General features: G+C 43.2%; 2 protein-coding genes across 4 annotated transcripts in view; both read right to left on the bottom strand.

The window, feature by feature from the left end:
- The window catches only part of kiaa1549la (KIAA1549-like a), a 102,008-nt gene extending 92,820 nt beyond the window's left edge, over positions 1-9,188 (bottom strand). For all 3 annotated transcript variants that reach the window (XM_076732932.1, XM_076732933.1, XM_076732934.1), the window contains exon 1: positions 8,660-9,188. In XM_076732932.1, the coding sequence (XP_076589047.1) occupies positions 8,660-8,897 (238 nt within the window). In that variant the 5' untranslated portion in view covers positions 8,898-9,188. The remainder of the gene's footprint in view (positions 1-8,659) is intronic.
- Positions 9,189-13,587: 4,399 nt separating this feature from the next.
- Positions 13,588-18,370, bottom strand: part of hipk3a (homeodomain interacting protein kinase 3a) — a 31,881-nt gene continuing 27,098 nt past the window's right edge. Inside the window, exon 18 of the mRNA XM_076732801.1 lies at positions 13,588-18,234. Within this exon, the coding sequence (XP_076588916.1) occupies positions 17,674-18,234 (561 nt within the window). The 3' untranslated portion in view covers positions 13,588-17,673. The remainder of the gene's footprint in view (positions 18,235-18,370) is intronic.

Raw genomic sequence — 18,370 nt, 5'->3', positions numbered from 1 at the left:
TCTCACGTGAGAGAGTCGGAAAATAATTAACCTTCCTGAAATACACCAGCGAGGAAACACGCAACCTCTCACAGCCCCCACAGATTAGAAAAATACAAAGTGTGGCTAATTGGGATTATAGAAACCTATTTATCCAAAAGAGCTTCTGCCTACCCGTATGATTTGTAACAGGGCCCTGCCATGCATAATGTATTTAATGTACAAGCTGGGGAAATATTTATGATCCGCGTATGAAACCTCTCTGACTTCCAGTTTCTCGATATTCCTCACTCAAACACACACACTCACACATATTTGAGAAATGATTAACTCCAGAATGCAGCAGAGAGGAGCTGTCTGTTACACTGATGGAAGCGAGTGCAGCATTGAGTGTGTGTATGCATTTCATGCCATTATGTGGGTGATAGAGGTGCTGAGGTACATAACAGCTCAGATAAAGAGTCTGTCAGAGACATTTAGCCAAGTTAGCCCAGTTACCGTCACAAAAACAACCAGCTGTAGCTAAAACAGAGTTGTGTCAATCATATTATCAGAGTTTGTCTTCCCTGCATAATAAAGCTGCTTCTGTATTTCTGCCTGGCAACAGTGTGAGCAATGACAGCGCTGCAAGCAGAGACATTTAACATGACAGCAGGCATCATTACACAGTTTACCTGCAGTGAAGAGTCTCTGAGGTACAGGTACATCATAAACAACAGCAAAGAGGGCTGACAACATTATGAGAAATGGAAAAAAAAACAATGAGCATTTTATAATGAAACACAGCACATCGTGCAATCATTAAAGGTGATGACTGAAATCACCTGCCTCCCAGTGTCAGCAAGCCCTCATAGTTCTGATTTGTATGTATGAGTGTGGTATGTAATAAGCAAAAGTTCCATCTTATTTCTTTTTCTTTCTCCCTGTCAGAGTGAAAAGCCCCAGCAGTGCATAATCACAGCAGCACAGAGAAGTACAGAGCAGAGTGCAGCCAAGCGGAGTGATGCAAAACGAGCCACTGCTGCTTTAATGCCGAGAACATGTGCGGGGATGATGCAGTGCTAGCCCCCCCTCTGCCAACCTTGGATCAATTCCAGCCAGAGTCCTCCTCCTGCTACACCTCTGATCACCTGAGCGCTTCAGACAAAAGCAGAAAATGGAGCAGTATGAGGATGCAAAGAAGGACAGCTGAGGTCTGAGCATGACAAGCTGCCATGAACTAAAGCTGCAGCCAGGGCCCGGTGCGATACGTGATACTTTTATGGTGCAGATGGTATTGCTATAGTACTGTCAAGCATCAAAAAACGCCTTGTCATTTGGTACCAAATTTCAATACCTAAGTAGCAGATCTCACTGGCGTCACTGAGCCAATAAGCTTGCTTGGAGTAAGATCTAATATGCTGGTGATTGGCTGTCTAACATTACAAAACACTGAATTAAGCAGACTAGATATTCCATCACTTATTTCATTTTAGTGCAGGTTATCCTTTGAAGAGAGTAATTGTACGTTCATGGTTGTACATTCATGGGTGATGGATTTTTTTTTTTTTTTTAATGGATTTATAAAATTGGTCAAAAAAAAGTATAATTCAGGAATCAGTATCAAAGCCAAGGTATCGGCAATATCAGCACTTGATACTGGTATTGAAAATTTTCAAACAGCCTTAGCTGTAGCAACATGAAGCAGTAGTGATTTTCAAGAATTTCATCAGTGAATCAGTGCTCACAGCTTTGGTCGTCATATGGATGATTAACAAGCAAGTGCTTAAATTAACTAAACTGTTGAACCAGAGTTTCTCTCTTTGTGAGTCTACTTTACAGGAGAAAGTTAGTATTATTCTATATTTTCTTATTGTCCAAAAATCCAATGAAAAGGCCAAAACTGAGTTCATCTCAATACCAACTGACTTGTCCATAGCACTCAGTTTTTATGGCTATGTGTGGCTTATTCTTCACACAGTATTTCTTCAGAGTGAAAACTTACAGCCATGTTCTTTTGAGTAATGACACATTACATCATTTGAAATCAGACTTCCTTCTTATGGCTGGCTCATTAAAATCCATTAAAGTCCATCAAAACTGTACACTGAGACAGTTTCACTCCACTAACGCAGCCTGGTGTGTCTATGGTATATGCACACAATGTCCTGAAACTGAAAATAACTGAGTGAAGGAACACTTGTACTATTGCTTCTCCCATTCCTTTCCAGAAGTTATTGCTTACATTACTGCCTATAGATCATGAGCGTTGCCATTATCAGGGGCTGAAAACATCACTATCCTATCATCACATATCCTTCTTGATACCTTTAAGGGGACGTGTTTTGACATAAACTAAATTGAGCAGAAGTGAACTGTGGCTTTGGGAACCTTTTGCAATGAATCTCAGAAAAGTTATTTACTGCAGAGGACACAGCAGAGCGTGGTGCCATTAATTCGATTTGTCAGAGTTTCGAAGCTGATGAACTGAGCAATGGTGTGTGAGCGAGAATCCTTATGACACCAAGTGGCTGATATCAAATAAAGCAGGTTGTAGCACAGCGAGCGTTCTCATCTGTCAACCATCATCAAAGTTTCCAGAGGTATCACATCTGACAGCCATCATGCATTAAACACGAGCTCTGTGCTTAAGTGCTCCATGAGCCTTGTGGAATTCACCACAATTACAAGTCAAATCTACTAAAAAATGCTATATGCAGAATACACAGTACAGTCGTTCTCCTGTCACATGTAATAAGGCTCTGCAAGGATAAATATTTAGTACAGATTAGATTGTTTTGATCATTCAATGCAAGCCCAGATTTGGTATGTGTCCCAGCTTTAAGTCATCAAGTTCACTGCATGTGATCGTATGGATGCGGAGCAGCAGCATGCCAAAACACCGTCTCACTGCCAATCCCTCCTCCGAGCCGAAACTGCATCGACCCTGAAATCACATTGAAATTCAACCTCAGTAAGAGTCTAAATCTGACTGATTACCTGCGCTCTTTCTTCCTCCCTTGTATACGGCGGTAACACACCAGCTAGCACTAACATTGCTTTTCTTCTGACTCAATGCATCACGAGAAACTTCTCTGTCTGGGGACGGACACTAAACTTTTAATCAGATTGGGAGAATGCAGCCTCTCGGAGCTCTGATCCTCAGCCAACTCCGCCACTCTCAGAGGCCACAGGAGACGGACAGGAGCCAGGCCGTACTGTACCTAATCAGCACAATCAATCATTTGAATTGATTGTGACAGATAAATAATAATCAGCCGAAGATTTATCACCACTCCATTCCTCACTGTCCCGCTGGGGTTCTTAGACTCCAGGGGTTCGTCTGATTCCTCCATTCAGAGCCAAGAAAATATGCTAACATGTCGTCTTATGCTCAGCCAGTGAGAAGATTCATCATCTCGCCAAACGTCTTAAAAACATGAAATGGGGGCATTGTTTATGGGCTTTCTGTTTTTTAAAAATCTTGAACTGATCTTTAAATATAGCACCTGCAGCAGAGCAGTCATGCAGTCAAACACTTCATGTTTCTCCAAAATCACACTGGTGTCTAACTGGGTATCAAACCGATATATTTTTCTGGTACAGACCGAAACGTGTCTGTGGAGTCGTAGGCGTAGAAAACTGCTACTATAACTGTTAAGTAAGTAAGTAGGACGCCAAAACAAATGATCACTTTGTCAATCATTGAGTGTTCCCTCTTGATGACTGCAAGGAAAAGACAACAACTGCAGGATTGACGCTACAAAGCGATCTAACAGGAATGTGCACTTGCATGTATATGATTGGCTGACACAGTGCCTTGATCTCAAAACCTAAAAAAAAAAAAACCTAAATGTCTGCATGCACTCGGCATGGCTAGATAATATTAGCAAAGGTTTTATTTATTGCTTTGTGTTAAATGAATAACATGGTGTGTCGAGACGCACAAAGCAAGGTATTAAAGAAAGGACGAAACAATACCCAGCCCCACCATCACTACAGTGACGCTTTGTTCGATGCATGTCAGGATAATGTGCTCTTTATGCTGTCTTTAGCAACCGTTTGACTATTTAGAAATACAGAGAAAAGCTATGGGAGGCGCCTCTGTTGTTATTCCCTTCTGCTATAGATTTATGGGAGGAAAGACATGAAAAGAAAAGACCACCATACACTATCTTGGCACATGCTCCTGTTAATTAGTTACTGGCTGCTGCCCATTAAATTTCCTTTATTCCCCAGAGACAGTTATTTGACAGTTAATCCACCAACCTCACAAATTTTTTGCTGTTTTTTGCTGTGAATACTGTTTATATACTTATATTGTATTTTTTATTAGATTATTATAATAACATCTTATACAGTACATACATATACATTATAATACATATTATATAATTATATATATTTAGTTTTACCTTTTTTTGTTACATTTTCAAAATAATTGTGTATACATCCTGTGTTTGCCTGTATCTTTAATTGCTACTGCAACATAATAATTTCCCAAATTGGGATCAATAAAGAAACAGTGTAAGTCCAAGTCTACGATCGGTGGTCACTACTGGTGCTTCTAAATTGTGGTGAGAAAAGCCATCATGCTATTATTTGTAATAAATGTCGAGTACAGCACGATGAGAGAAAAGGGTCTCACACACACACACACACACACACACACACACAATGTTTAATTGTAACGTAGAAACAGCACTATGTGGTGAGTGACTCAGATCACCAAAGAGCCGGATGCTCAGCAGCTGGAAGGGTTTGAGTTCAAACCCCACAAATCTCAGCGCTTCAGAGACTGTTTTATCTCCACTGGTGTGTCATCGGACGCCGATTATCAGGCAACAGACCTGACACTTACTCAGATGTTATTTCAATGCCTGACTGACAAACACAGACTCACAGCGAGAAAAGTACTAGCTGCTGACACGTTCCCATGGTAACACGGACCAATAGATCTCAGCTATTGACTGAGGATGAAGATCTCTGTAGACCTATTAAAGAAGACACCTACACACAAACCCACAGTCTGTGCGTGCCCACAGACACAAATGGTCACACACACACACACACACACACACACACACACACACACACACACATATTGACATAAATCACACACACCAGTTAGGCATCAGCCTCCAAAACATCTTTCTTGGTATAAACGGAGATGGAGAATACAAAAACACAATGGGACTGTTTTCTCTATAAAAAGACCTGAAACAGCTGAATGCTTGAGTAACCAGGTAAGAGAGAGAAAGTCAAATCTCCCCAAGCCATGCTGTGGAAAAGCTTGCTCTTAAGTGGCACAGCGGCATGATATAAAGAGGATATGTTGAGAGTGAGTGGGCGATTTGCTCTGATTTAACTGGGGAGGCTGGGCAGATAAACTGTCTTTTTCCAAATACTTTGGCGAGCTTCTCCATATTCTGCAGCTCTGCTTTCATTCTCAAATCTGCGCTCAACAAGGGGATGTGCATTTAATACAACTGTGCTAATCGCAGGGACGCAGACATTCGTTGTCACCCTCACACGACGAGCAGCAGCGTGTGTTATTCAGAGCCAGGATTCACAATTTTTCCAATATGAGGGGTCAACATGAGAGATGGCTACAGCAGTAATGACAGTGTTCTTCAGACTTTCTCACTTTCAGTGTACAAGTTGAGCCAGTCAATCAGTTATCACAATGTTACATCATTTTACCTTAAAATAACTGTCCTAGAATCCCTTTGATGGTAGACTGACTTGTAACAGGGAGAATGACGCCTCTTTCGTTCCCACTCTGGGCCCTGAATGCCTCTTCTTGCACTATGTAACTTGGGCTGAGTGGGTATGATCTCCTGCGACACTACGTCATACACCACCAACTGTGTCGCTGATTTGGGTGAAACTGGATCGTGTCTTATGAAGGAAATGTTTTCTGATTTTCCCTCGGATGTCCTCCGGCTGCTCTGCAGCCACTACAAACATCATCACAGAGGCAAAGACACTGAGGAGGTTGTTGACTGAAGAAGCTAAGAAGAGGAAAAGAGAGAGTGACTGAGCAAGAGGCCAGACAAGAGTAAATCTCAAACTGGCTTTTAGTGGTTGGCGAGAGCTTCATGAAATTAAAGGCTGCAGACAGACGCCGAACTGCCCTTCTTGCTGTTGGACTATTAGCCGTCTTGCTAAGTCAACTCTCTAGTTTCTGATTGGGAGTAATGTAATCATAACAAACACAGCTGTCCATACTCACAACAAAGGTGTAATATGTGAATTGCACTAAGAAACTGTAGGGGCACCAAATACATACATACAGACTTGCTATATTGTTGCGTTGTTTGGGTTTCATCGGACCATTATAACTGAGAAAAGCTAATGGATAGATATTTTCAAAACGTCAGCAGCTCCATGTCTCGCACTGCAAACCCTCCACAGTTGTCTGTGGAGCATCCTGACTAAAACTGACTCATTATTCCTGGAAAGAGACAAGACATTTGACATTTAGGTTTTTCAAATGTCACCTTCAGTGCTGCCAACACCAAAGTTGAAATTCTACTCACATACAGCTGGAGCTGGCATCAGAAGAGTTGCCAATATCTAAACTTTAAACTACACGTGGCTAGTTACTAATAGAGCGGAAAAATATGCTCTTTGTCATGTGGGTGAATTGATCCTGCAGTAGCCAGTTGCATCTCTAAGCACTGCTGAACCTGGCTTGAACAGTGGATTAATAATGAATCTTGGATGCACTTACATCTGAGTTTTGTGATTTCTGTTTTGTTTTGTTTTGTTTTGTTTTGTTTTGTTTTTTTGTTTTTTATGACTTTTGACTTGTTTTCAAAAAGGTACATTGAACCAAATGTATCAATGCAAACTTGAGTCCATCCAGTCAAGTCTTCCAAGGCTCCAACAGCTTATCCTGCTGGATCAGTGTAAAAAGGGACAACATGGTCCTTTGATGAAACACATGTATAAGAATTGAATTGAGAAACAAATATTACAACAATGTCTTAACAAGATAATTCAGACTGTAGAAAACAGCTCCAGGTTCAGCTGCAGTGAAATGCTGTGAATGACAACAACTTACCAAATGTATAACTTACATAGTGCCGCCTCCTGCCAGGTGCAATCAATACATACACACTTGATTTTGGTCATTTGACCCTATCCAAAGCTCTCTGCTGGCAGGGTTAGGCTTATGGCACAACAACAGCAACCGCACACTCATTCAAAGTATCAATGATGAATAAGAAAAAAACTGTCACATGACAGCTTAATATTCTGCCACATGGAGTTTTAGAAGTGTGACGGTGTTCTACTAATAAATCATGCCAAAAATAACCTAAGTATAATTGGCTGGTTGACTCTACATTTCTGTCAGCTATTGGTCAGACTGGCCGCGGTGACGAGGCTAACAACAGCCATGTTAGCTGAGGCTAGCTCTAATATTAGATTACTGGGTACACCTGCAGGACTTAGTGTGAAATGACTTTATTTTCATGTCAAAAGAATTACTCACATTATCTATGAAGATATCCCAACAACAAAAACAGAGACAGAAACCAATTGACAGTCATCCCCGAGCACCTTGGTATCGAAGTCGAGGACCCAACTGCCAACAAAAAAGTTGCATGCCTCCATACTTTGCTTTCATTTGTTCTCTAGAATAGAACGACGTCTGAATGAGCAGCTAGTTATACATCATACATCACATCATTCATCATACATGTTCTGATTTTCAGGTTAAACCTTTCTCTTGTAATTTCATCTAAATTAGCCACGTAAGAACTTTCCTCCATCTAGTCCATTGCGGTTTTCACTTCCTGCCCTCCATCTGAATTTAACATCATGTGACTGCAAACAACCTATTAAGGCATCACTTCTAAAAACTAGACCACTGGCATTATATTTGCATACGCATTACGGGGCGGAAGCGGTATGTTGGTGTTACGCGACCGGTTTACCGCTCTGTGGGTCGGTATCTGCCGCTGAGCCACTGGTGGCATACCGTCAGCCACGGCTAGATCTCGCCCTCACTCTATTTTTGTTTTCCTTGGATGGCCGTGAAGACACGGAGCTCATAAATTATTTATCTGCGTCGACTATGAAACGTCCCCTATGGATCTCGTTCGAGGCTGGTGACCTCGGGGCTCAGTGCTCCATGAATGAATAAAAAGTTTCTGCCTTAATGCAAAGAAACGGCCGCGGTGCCTGCGCGGCGCGGCGCTGCGGTCCGCCGTGCGCTCCCGCTCCGTGTTTGGGGACGTGACATGCGTTAGGGCCTGTGTGCGACTACAGTGATGTTTAAAAAGCATAATAAACGCATTCGACATGAGATCGGAGCAATAAATCACATTTCTGTAAAGATATAGGCTGTGAAAATAACAGCTCAGCCCTCAGAGATCACTAAAACAGCTGCAGACGCATCAAAATGACTGCCACATCTTATACAACCCAGCTGTTGTTTTTAGAGGCTATCACTTATATCTAACTGTCTGACGATATCTTCCCCTCACCGATCTCATAAAGTGTCTAATAAATAATTACATTAATTAAATGATATAATGACATCAAGCCATCTTGAGACCGGAATGGGAGTCGGAACATTCCGCGCCACTCAGCCTGCTGAGCATGTGGTGTTTATGGTTTATTTCTATGATTATGAGGAATAAAGGACCACTCTCACAGGTTGGAAAATAACACAGCATCAATGTCTTACTGTCAGCGGCCAGGGAGCCCCGTATCATCAGCATCAGCACCGCACCGACGGTCACAAACCACCGGGCCAGCATCCTATCCAGCGCCCGCGTCCTCTTCCCGTTCCTCGGCGAGCGGACGGCCGCCATCCCCGCATTCAGGAACCATGCCGTCGGAGAGGAAGAGCAGGGGTCTCCTTTATCATTTACACCTCCAACCCCGGGGCCACTGCTGGAGAGAAGCGCATGTTTGGGAGCCATTGGTCAACCAATTAATCCCGAATGGAAAGCATCTAACGGCGCTGCTGTGGTGAAAGGCATCCGATCAACGTGCCCCCGGTGCGGACAAGCAGGGCTCCGCTCTCCATTAGCCTGTTGGAGGCTGTGGAGATCGATACAGAAACAATGAGACTGCTGTACTGTTATGTCTCTTTGATGCGTCTCACTGTGTCCGTGTCTGTGTGTACGCGCGCTGTGTGAAGTCTGATGTCCCTACTGCGACCGCCAGGCGCTCTCCATCTCCGCTGGCAGCTGCATCACTACGCTGATAATATACCGGAAAACAGTTTATGCTGCCTTCAAAATAAACCGCTTCAAATTGTCTGGAAGCGCATTTGATAATGATGCGGTTAAAGGGGCACTTCACTGACCGTGAGGTGAAGTTTAGCGTTTAGTGTTTGTTTTGTATACAGTATATATAGGTGTATACTTTGGAGACTATATGTTTAAAAATAAAGCTGTGGAACAGTGGGACAGACAGACTGAGAGGACTGGTTATAGCGGGACAGTGAGACTGAGAAGACTGGTTATGGTGCGACAGAGAGATGGACTGGTTATAGAGGGACAGTAAGACTGAGAGGACTGGTTGTAATGGGACAGGGAGGCTGAGGGGACTGCTTATGGTGGGACAGAGATGGACTGGCTATATTGGGACAGTAAGACTGAGTGGACTGGTTATACTGATACAGGGGGAATGAGTGGACTGGATGTAATATGAAGTGAGACTGGTCAAGCAAAGAAGTTGAACAACAACAGATGGTTGAGGACTTCATGGTGCACGAGGCTCACAGAATGATGTTCAGACAGAGACATCAAAACCATGGCTGCCTTCCATCAGACACCAGGGCTCAGCGGCATGATGCTGTTCAACTGGTGCTGTTGGGGTGACATTTAATGCAGTGTAATATGTGTGTGTGTGTGTGTGTGTGTGTGTAAATACATGTATGTATTTGGCCCTTGCGGTGTACATGTCAATGTGAGTGTGCATGTGGTTATTACTTGTGACGAGCAGGTGGTAAATATACTGTATGTATATGTAAATTTCTGTTCCTGTGAACAGGTTATATATATTCTTTTCTTGTGAATAATTAAGAGAGTAGAAGATGAACTGACCTCCAAAAGGCATAAAGTTAAAGATGAAACATTCATGTCAACATTCTAAGCAAGATCAATGAATTATTTTTGCTTTCTACAATTTAAGAGTGAAGAGGGGAGTCCAGTCAAGGCCACGACAGTTGAGCTCTCGGGTAACTTTTACCAAGATGTCAGACCTAAATTAGCCTTTTCGGGCTACGGCTTATTTACAGTCATCATTAGGGAAGACAAGGTGATACACATTTCAAAGCTTTTTTCAAACTGTGACTCCTTACCTCATTCCAACAACCAGCAGCCATGGACTCCTCTAAGCAGCTGCATAGAGCTGTGAAAATAAAAATAATTGGTACCCACAAAGTGGGAGAAGGTTGTAAGGAGATAGTGAAGCATTTTCATGTAGACGTTCGTAATATAATTAAGCAGTGGCAGTCAACAGAAACAGCTGAGGTTTGGAAGACCAAGAAAACTTTCTGAGAGAACTGCTTGTTGGATTACCAGAAGGGCAAATTAAAAGCCCTGTTTGACAGCAAAAAGACTGAGCAGGCTGGACAGACAGGAGGACAGGAGAGGTGCTGCACTGTTCTACTGTGCAGATGAAAAGAGGATGGTTTCTACAACAGAATAATGTTCCCAAACACACCTCAGAATCCACAATGGACTACCTCAAGAGGACCATGCTGAAGGTTTTGACATGGCCTTCACAAATCGCACAAATCTGAAGATACACCTTAAAAGAGCAGTGTGTGCAATACGGCCCAAGAATCTCACACAACTAGAATCCTTTTGCAGGAGGAATGAATGAAAATCCTCCAAACAAGAACTGAAAGACTCTTAGCTGGCTGCAAAAAGCCTTTTCAAGTGGTGATACTTGCCAAAGTGGGTGTTAGTACTGACAATGCAGGGTGTCCACACTTTTGAACTTTTGCTTTTTGCATCAGGCCCTTTGTGAAAGATGGAAATAAACAGTCATCTTGCTTAAAACATTAAAGAAGGTGTTATTAACTTTATGCCTTTTGGAAATCAGGTCACCTTGTACTTGCTTGACAAAGCAAAATTTTGATCTGTGTGTATGTATGTATGTGGCTCTGAATTATTTTCTTTCTGTCGTGATCCCCTTCAGTCAGAGTTGGGGTAAAGATAATGAGATCGGGGGCTATTCGGGTCCATGAGGCTGTTCTTGAAGGCCCATGGTTCAAACTGAGATGTTTCATATCAGCCCTGCAGGTAAAGATCATGTTTCTGTGTTTAATATTCATCAATTTCTTGTAGTGCTGCTGTCCCAACAGAATTCCTCTGTACAACAAGCTGAATTAAACTAAAATCAAGATTTGCTTGTAACATGCAAGAACATGTTGCCTGAACCTGGAGTTTAGCAGGATGCTGCACCCTAAGACAGACTTGCTCACAGGAGCTCATTTATGACAGCTACATTTGGTCTTTAGCATCCATTTGACAGCTACAGCATCACTCCTTGTGTTTTCACTGAGTGTTAAACCATATATTTTGCACTGTAAGGGGCACTCGTTATTTTGTGGCGAGATAAAATCGATGCGCTTTGACTTTTAATAGGTAAACTGACCAACTTCCGGTCTGCTTTTGGCTAACATGGTGGCTAGCTTGACGCAGCCTCTCGCAGGTAGAAACAGCCTGCGTGTTTGGTGTAATTATGGTAAAAAATGACAGGAGCAGGCTGGTCTGAACGGTCTGACTCCTTACTCCACCTCTAGAACCGGAGAGGACAGACGAGACAACTCGCTTCAGTCTTCGTTTCGTCTGTGATGGAGCGGACATGAAGCCCGCTGCATCATTAAAGCACCAAACATCAGTCAGGCAGTGACGCCAGCGCTGCTCTGCTCTCGCATGGGTCTGTGGCTGATCTGAGTTCAGCGGGAGGCAGGCGGCCCCTGGTGGGAGCTGAGGGCAGAGCCACACTGGCTGCATGCGGTCACACCAGGGGACAGCGCTCATCATCAGCCCTGTCTCCATCGTGGCCAATTTACTGTAAAACAAATAATGGTGCAGTTATTATTTTGCCGCTGGAACAGCCCTGCAGGAGCCTGAGTCTGTAAACACTGTTATATCACCAAATCCATTAGGGGGGGGAGGGGGTCGCTTATGAGAGGTTATCAGAATAGCCAAACACCAATCACTTTAATTTGAGCAGATGAGTAAACAGACAGCTAGTGTGTGTCCAGTCATTACTAAAAACTAACCAGTTAACAGGAGCCGTGAAGCACAAGACAACATCTGAAAGTGTGTCAGTCACCATCATATGAGATTCAGAGCAACAGCCTTTAAAGAAGTTAGTCGTGTTGTAGCTGTCTGTAGTTCCAGACGTGTCTGTGCCTTCCTCCATTGAGTCCATTGAGTCTTTATCTGAATATGTCATCAAATGTTGGCCCATGGGTCACATCTGGCCTACAGAACGTCCATGAATTTAGAAAATGTGCACTTCTAACGTTCCTCAGCAGCAGAAGAGGTCCAGTCCGTCCTGACCGTGATCGTTGATTAGTGTCGAGCCTGGCCCGTCCACAGACACTCAGACAATCACTCCTCTATTAGACACATGGGCTGCTTTGTTTTCGTTGGCCAGCTGTTGTATTGAGTCTCAAACAGAGTATTTTTGTTTACTTCCTGGAATCCTGAAGATGAGTTTTTAGAAATGAGGACTCATTCACTGGTAGTTGAACTGTGGGTTTCATCTTGAGCACTGACTGCCTCCTTGGTGGAGGTCTGAGAGCATTTTCTAGATGGAAAGGAAAATTCATGATATAGACTCATAAAGTAACACTGACTTAGTAAGATATATTAAATAATAATGAGGCCTAAATAAATGTTGTTTTTTGAAAGTCCGGCCCTTGTTAAACGTGGTTGAGGACCCCCGCCGCACCTCAGGTTATGAACAGGCTTCAATATGTTGTGAAGTGTAAGTACTCATCAGTACATTCAGTGCAGATGGAGATCACCCACTGAGATCTTGTCCCCAGATGGAATATGGATTTAACGTGGATTATTTCCCTATCGTTGACATCATTGTTATGGCAGCAGTTAGAGTAAATTGTGTTGTGGCAGGTTTCACACGTTAACGTCACACTCCTTCATTACAGACTGTCTCCTTTTCTCATGGACAGTTTCTACAACTCGTGTAAATGTATTAGTCAGAATGTCTGAGTCAGAAATAAGCATGGACCAGCTGTCTGAGCCTCGTCGACCTGTGTCACGCTGACTCAATCACATGAGCTGATGTTAAAGGTATGTTAACTGATTGAATATTATTTTGTTACCTCCAATCACTCTGGACCTCGGACCTTGAATACAAATCAGATGCAGGACTTTGAGTGACATGTTTGTCGGCATGACTCGGACTGATGAACTGGCTGAGCTGATCCCATGTATCCCCCGTACGTATCAAGTACATTAGGCCAGACTGTAGCCTCAGTTTCTGACGTGAGGGGGCAGAAGAATGGCAGCATAACAATTAGAAACAGGGTCACGCGTCGACCTCTATGTTGTGCTTACCATACATCAAACAGTGATACCTGTACATGATAAGTGCATCCACAAAGACAGCAGTGACTGAAGCAAAAGATCTTTGTTTAATTCAAAGTGAATCTTGACATAGTACACCATCAATTCATAATTTGACACTCACCAATAAGAGTCACCAAGAAGGAACCCGCTTTTTGTGACAAAGTACATAAGGCTTGGTCACACTGAAACTCACTGAGAACTAGAGGGGGGGAGGGAGGGGGGGAGGGGAGAAAATGACCGCAACCTGGTAAGACACACATTATTACATCCAAACAATAATCATTTTCCCAGTCCTCATATTGTTGTATATTGCACAGTGCAGTTGCTACATGTCAAACTAGTGTAGCATTTAAGAAAAACAAAACAAAAAAAAAAAAATCAAAACTAAATATCATAAAGCCACACAGATCTACACATATTTAGAACAGTAACAGTTTCAATTTAGCAATCATGTCTACATATTTGTGTCTAAATACAATAAATGTCAACCCGATAATTAGATAACTGTGGTATAAAATCCACCTAAAACATGTCTTCGAAGTCAAATCTCACTATTTTTGTCTCAGCCCAGCACCCAAATGAGAAGCTCAGACCCATGTTTGTTGAGTTGGTAGTTTTGGATGTGAGAGCCCAGTAAAAGCAGGCCGACACGGACCAAGACCTTACTTTGTGAAAGCAGACTACAGTCTGTGAATCATTGATGAACAGAGACTGGACCCAATCCCTGTTTAATGCCAAATCCCCAAAAAATCTTTGTGAACAGAGACAGTGAGCTCAATTTTCCTCTAATGTTTTCAAAGTACTTCACAAGTCCTCAGGCCTGCTTTGTCACTTAAGGCTGCTGGGCTCCATGTCTTTCTTGAGCTTTGGATCTGGGACTGTGTGACCCTGCGGTGACTTTGATGATGCAACTGTCAGCGTAAGGCTGCAGGGAAGCAGGATTATCTATCCTAAGCAATCAACCCAAAGTGGAGGGGGATTATAGCACGGGACATCGCTGAGGTGGGACATGTGTTCATCTCATCACAGGTGCTGAGCCGACAGAAAGAATAGAGGCATGTGGGAGTCGACGAGAGAAGCTGCACGGCACAGGGTGAAAAGGGGATTTTCCTTGAAGTGAAGTACAGATCACTGTGCCATGACACACACCTATCAGTTAGAATTCTAGGCTGCACTCCAAGCCGACGAGTGCATCCTCTTGTTTGTCTACGAATCGTCAACACAGTAGCATATTAAACGAGTACACAAAATACCACCAGTACAAGCAACATAGCAAAACCATTACAATGTAATACATTTAAGAGGGTGTGTGCGGCAGCGTGACTGCTGCCACCGTGACAGAAAAACAGCCAGTTTCTTATCGGAGAGAGAAACTTTGCTGGTTCTGATTATTCATGTTATGACTGATGTTCTCCATAGTACCAGATACCAAAAGGATCTGTATGAACCGGAGGCGCTTCTTGTGGGATCTCATGAACACAAGAAGCGTTTCTCATAACAACGAACTGGTAGTCACAGTGGCAGCAACGTGCTTCCATAGATAAGCTTTGGAGCTAAACTTTGCGTATGATTGATGGATAAAGCATTTTGAAACCCCCTGACTGAAACACATGATGATTTCTACCTATGGTAATAGCTGCATACAAGAACTATCAACACCCCAATCGAAACATGTGAGAAAACGCCGTGGAGCCGTCAGAAACGCAACAAATGACTCATCTGCAACCCAGAAACAGTCTCAAGTTCCACAAATACATTCACGGTGTGAGAATAAAGCTTTGCATTTGTGTGTATGTTCAGGCCCTATGTTTTTGAGTACTGCACGGTGTTCTTGGTGAGCGCGTTCCCTGACTTTTACTTTCTTAGGATTCTGTGGAAAAATAAGATTGTTTTCAGACCTCATCTTACTCGAACAAACAAACACCTTTGGGGTTTCGTGACGTGAAAACAGGAGCTGTCTACAATTTTCCGACTGCTTTGATATCGATTCAAGACCTCATCTGACAGCCACTTGTCGGAGGAAAGGCACTAGTTGTACAGTACGAAGAGTTGCGAATACAGTCCAGTAAAGGAAATAAAAACCATGTCATCAGAATAAAACTTGAAAAACGATGACACGTCAACGACACACCGGTTACAGAATCCAAGCGTGAACCCAGCCTACATCTGAAATACTGATGCTAAATGAACACGCACAAAAACACACTCACACACACACACACACACACACACAAACCAAAAAGCAACAGATTTAAAAAAAAAAAAAAAAAAAGAACTCATAACTTCCATTACAGCAGTTTACAATCACTTCAAAACAACAAAGCCAATATACAGAGGCACTAGCATATAGGAATAGCATTCAGTATACTTAAAAATAAAACCCACTTCTATTGTATCTAGTCATCAGAACTACAATACAAAGGAGAGACTGCAGGCTAGAATGAGATTAATCCTCTAAATTCACAGCTACGAAGTGGCAGATAATCAGTACATAGCAGCTTATTATCTATACATTCCAAATACAATTTGCCAAACATAGCTCAGAAAAATAAAACCTCAACCTCATTTTTAAAATAGAGATCTCACAATATATTCTAATGTTGATAATTGCAACAGTATGCTGGAGGTGACAGGAGAAATCGTATCGACCATGCTTCAGAAATGATTAATGAACAGTCTTTGGTGCTGATTGGAGTAAAATACCAGCTGATATGACAGGTAAAGACGCAGCTCTACTACACACTGGAAATTAAACAAAACCAAAAAAAAACCAAAAAAAAAAAACAATCAAGGCTATGCATCCACCCTGAAGGAATGTATCAAAACTGAGAAACAGGCTTCAATACATGGACAAAAGGATCATCTCACACGAATATTTGAAACGATTACCGATACACCTCGAACACTCAATAGCCCAGCAATGATACTGTAAGTTCATAGGTTATTTCAAACACTGAGAAGCATTTAGAAGTAAAAACATTAAACAATCTTTTTTTTTCTTTTAGTCTATGCCACTCCCAAAAACTAAAACATAAAATGCAGTAATGCAAGTCTAAATGCAACATGACAAAAACACAGCAACCCAGAGGCTATCTAGATTGTATTGCAGTTACAGTAAACAGTGACAATACTGTTATGAATTAAGTACTATAGTGAATAGAAATCGATTATCAAAATATCAAATCACTCTATATGTACATAAAAAGCTCATTCAGTCAAAGCCCTAAATGTGCAGCCACTAGCTAAAGTAAATCCACACTCTGAGTTAGAAAGCAAACTGAAGTCCAGCCTTTGCCAATATTAAAACACAAGCATTATCCTCATATCTATCTAATAAGCCCATCATATTCAGAGTCTGAGGGTTAAGTGCTGCAAGCCCATTTAAATTTACAATCTATAAACTCCTGAAGTAACGTCTTAGACTCTGGTTTTAAGGCACTAGGAGACGGCAGCAGTAAAGTCTGCCTCCGACACAGACAGGAGCCTTCGATCCTGGTTAATACAGACTGGGATGGCTTAACAGACAGATCTGACTGGCGAGCACATGCTACAAGGCAACAAAGATAAAGGGAAGGGGAGGCTGAGCACCCTGACAGCAACAACAACAAATGATTTCCAGCCTCTAATTCGATTATATTCTCTGAACACTACTTAAACAACAAATGACAGGAGGTAATGTGCGAAGGACACATTCTTAATTCAAATTTCCTTATCGCCGTCATCTGTGAATTCATTCACTTTTGCGAGGTTCTCGTATAAAGCTTTGCCGTTTTATTCAATCACCGTTTGCTCCGTTTGGCCGGCCATGATTGCGCAGGAGGTCCTTCAGAGCTGACGCTGCTCTGACAATCAAACACCGTCACTGAATTTTGACGAGAACCTCCAGATTACAGAGGCCGCGTGTCCCCATGAAACATTATCTTCAGCATTGTTACTTTTCTTTCTCAATCCCCTTTGATACGTCGTTATTCATCCTCCTCTTGTTGACCACGTTTTCCTCTTCCTCGTCTTCATCATCACAAATGTCCTTTTTGTGCTCTGCTGCTAGCTCTACCTGCCCAGGTTGCAGCCCCAGTCCATTTCCCGTTGCCCTTCCTCACAAGAAGGTACTGCTGCGGCCCCGTCCGGCTCCTCAGATGTAAGAGAACTGGGGGTGGTGGCTGAGCTTGGTGGGGCTCAGAGGGAAGCCTGTGTAGGCGGCTGGGGAGGCCATGTAAGGGTGAGGAGGGGGGAAGGGAGGCTTGAACTGGTGGGGGTGGTGGGCATAGCCGGGTTGCTGATGTGGGTGGATGGTCGGGGAGGGGAGGAGCCTGTGTGGGTGGGGAGCAGGGGGTCCAGGGTGGTGGGGGTGGGTGCTGATGCCCAGGGTCACCTGGTGAACTATAGCGCCTCCTTGGGGGTGGGAGAGACTGTAGCTGTGCTGAAGGAGAGGGGGAGGAGGGCGAGAGGGCAGGATGGGGTGGGGGTGGTGAGCAGCGGTGAGGGGGCCACTGGGGGGGTAGGACAGAAGCGTGTGTGCGGGCAGGCCTTGGGTGTGTGTGTGCGGGGCGGGCGCAGTGTGCGTGGGGCTGCTGTGTGGCAGGTGTGTGAAGGTGTGTGTGTGGACAGTGGGGGGGATGTAGGCGTGCGGTCGCAGAGGCCCATAGTTGCCGTTCCACTCTTTGTTGCTGAGGTTTGAACCGTACGGCTGAACCTGAGAGAGGACGGCAAACACAATGACTGTTAACACACACATTCTACACACTCTATTGAGACAATATATCCACATTTTTCTTGCAGAGACTTGGATGAAAAGATCAATACCACTCTCGCGTGTGTCCATGACAGCA

This window comes from Chaetodon auriga, chromosome 6 (assembly GCF_051107435.1).
Source record: "Chaetodon auriga isolate fChaAug3 chromosome 6, fChaAug3.hap1, whole genome shotgun sequence".
NCBI classification, from domain to species: Eukaryota; Metazoa; Chordata; class Actinopteri; order Chaetodontiformes; family Chaetodontidae; genus Chaetodon; species Chaetodon auriga.
This window is presented reverse-complemented; position numbering and strand designations above follow the sequence as displayed.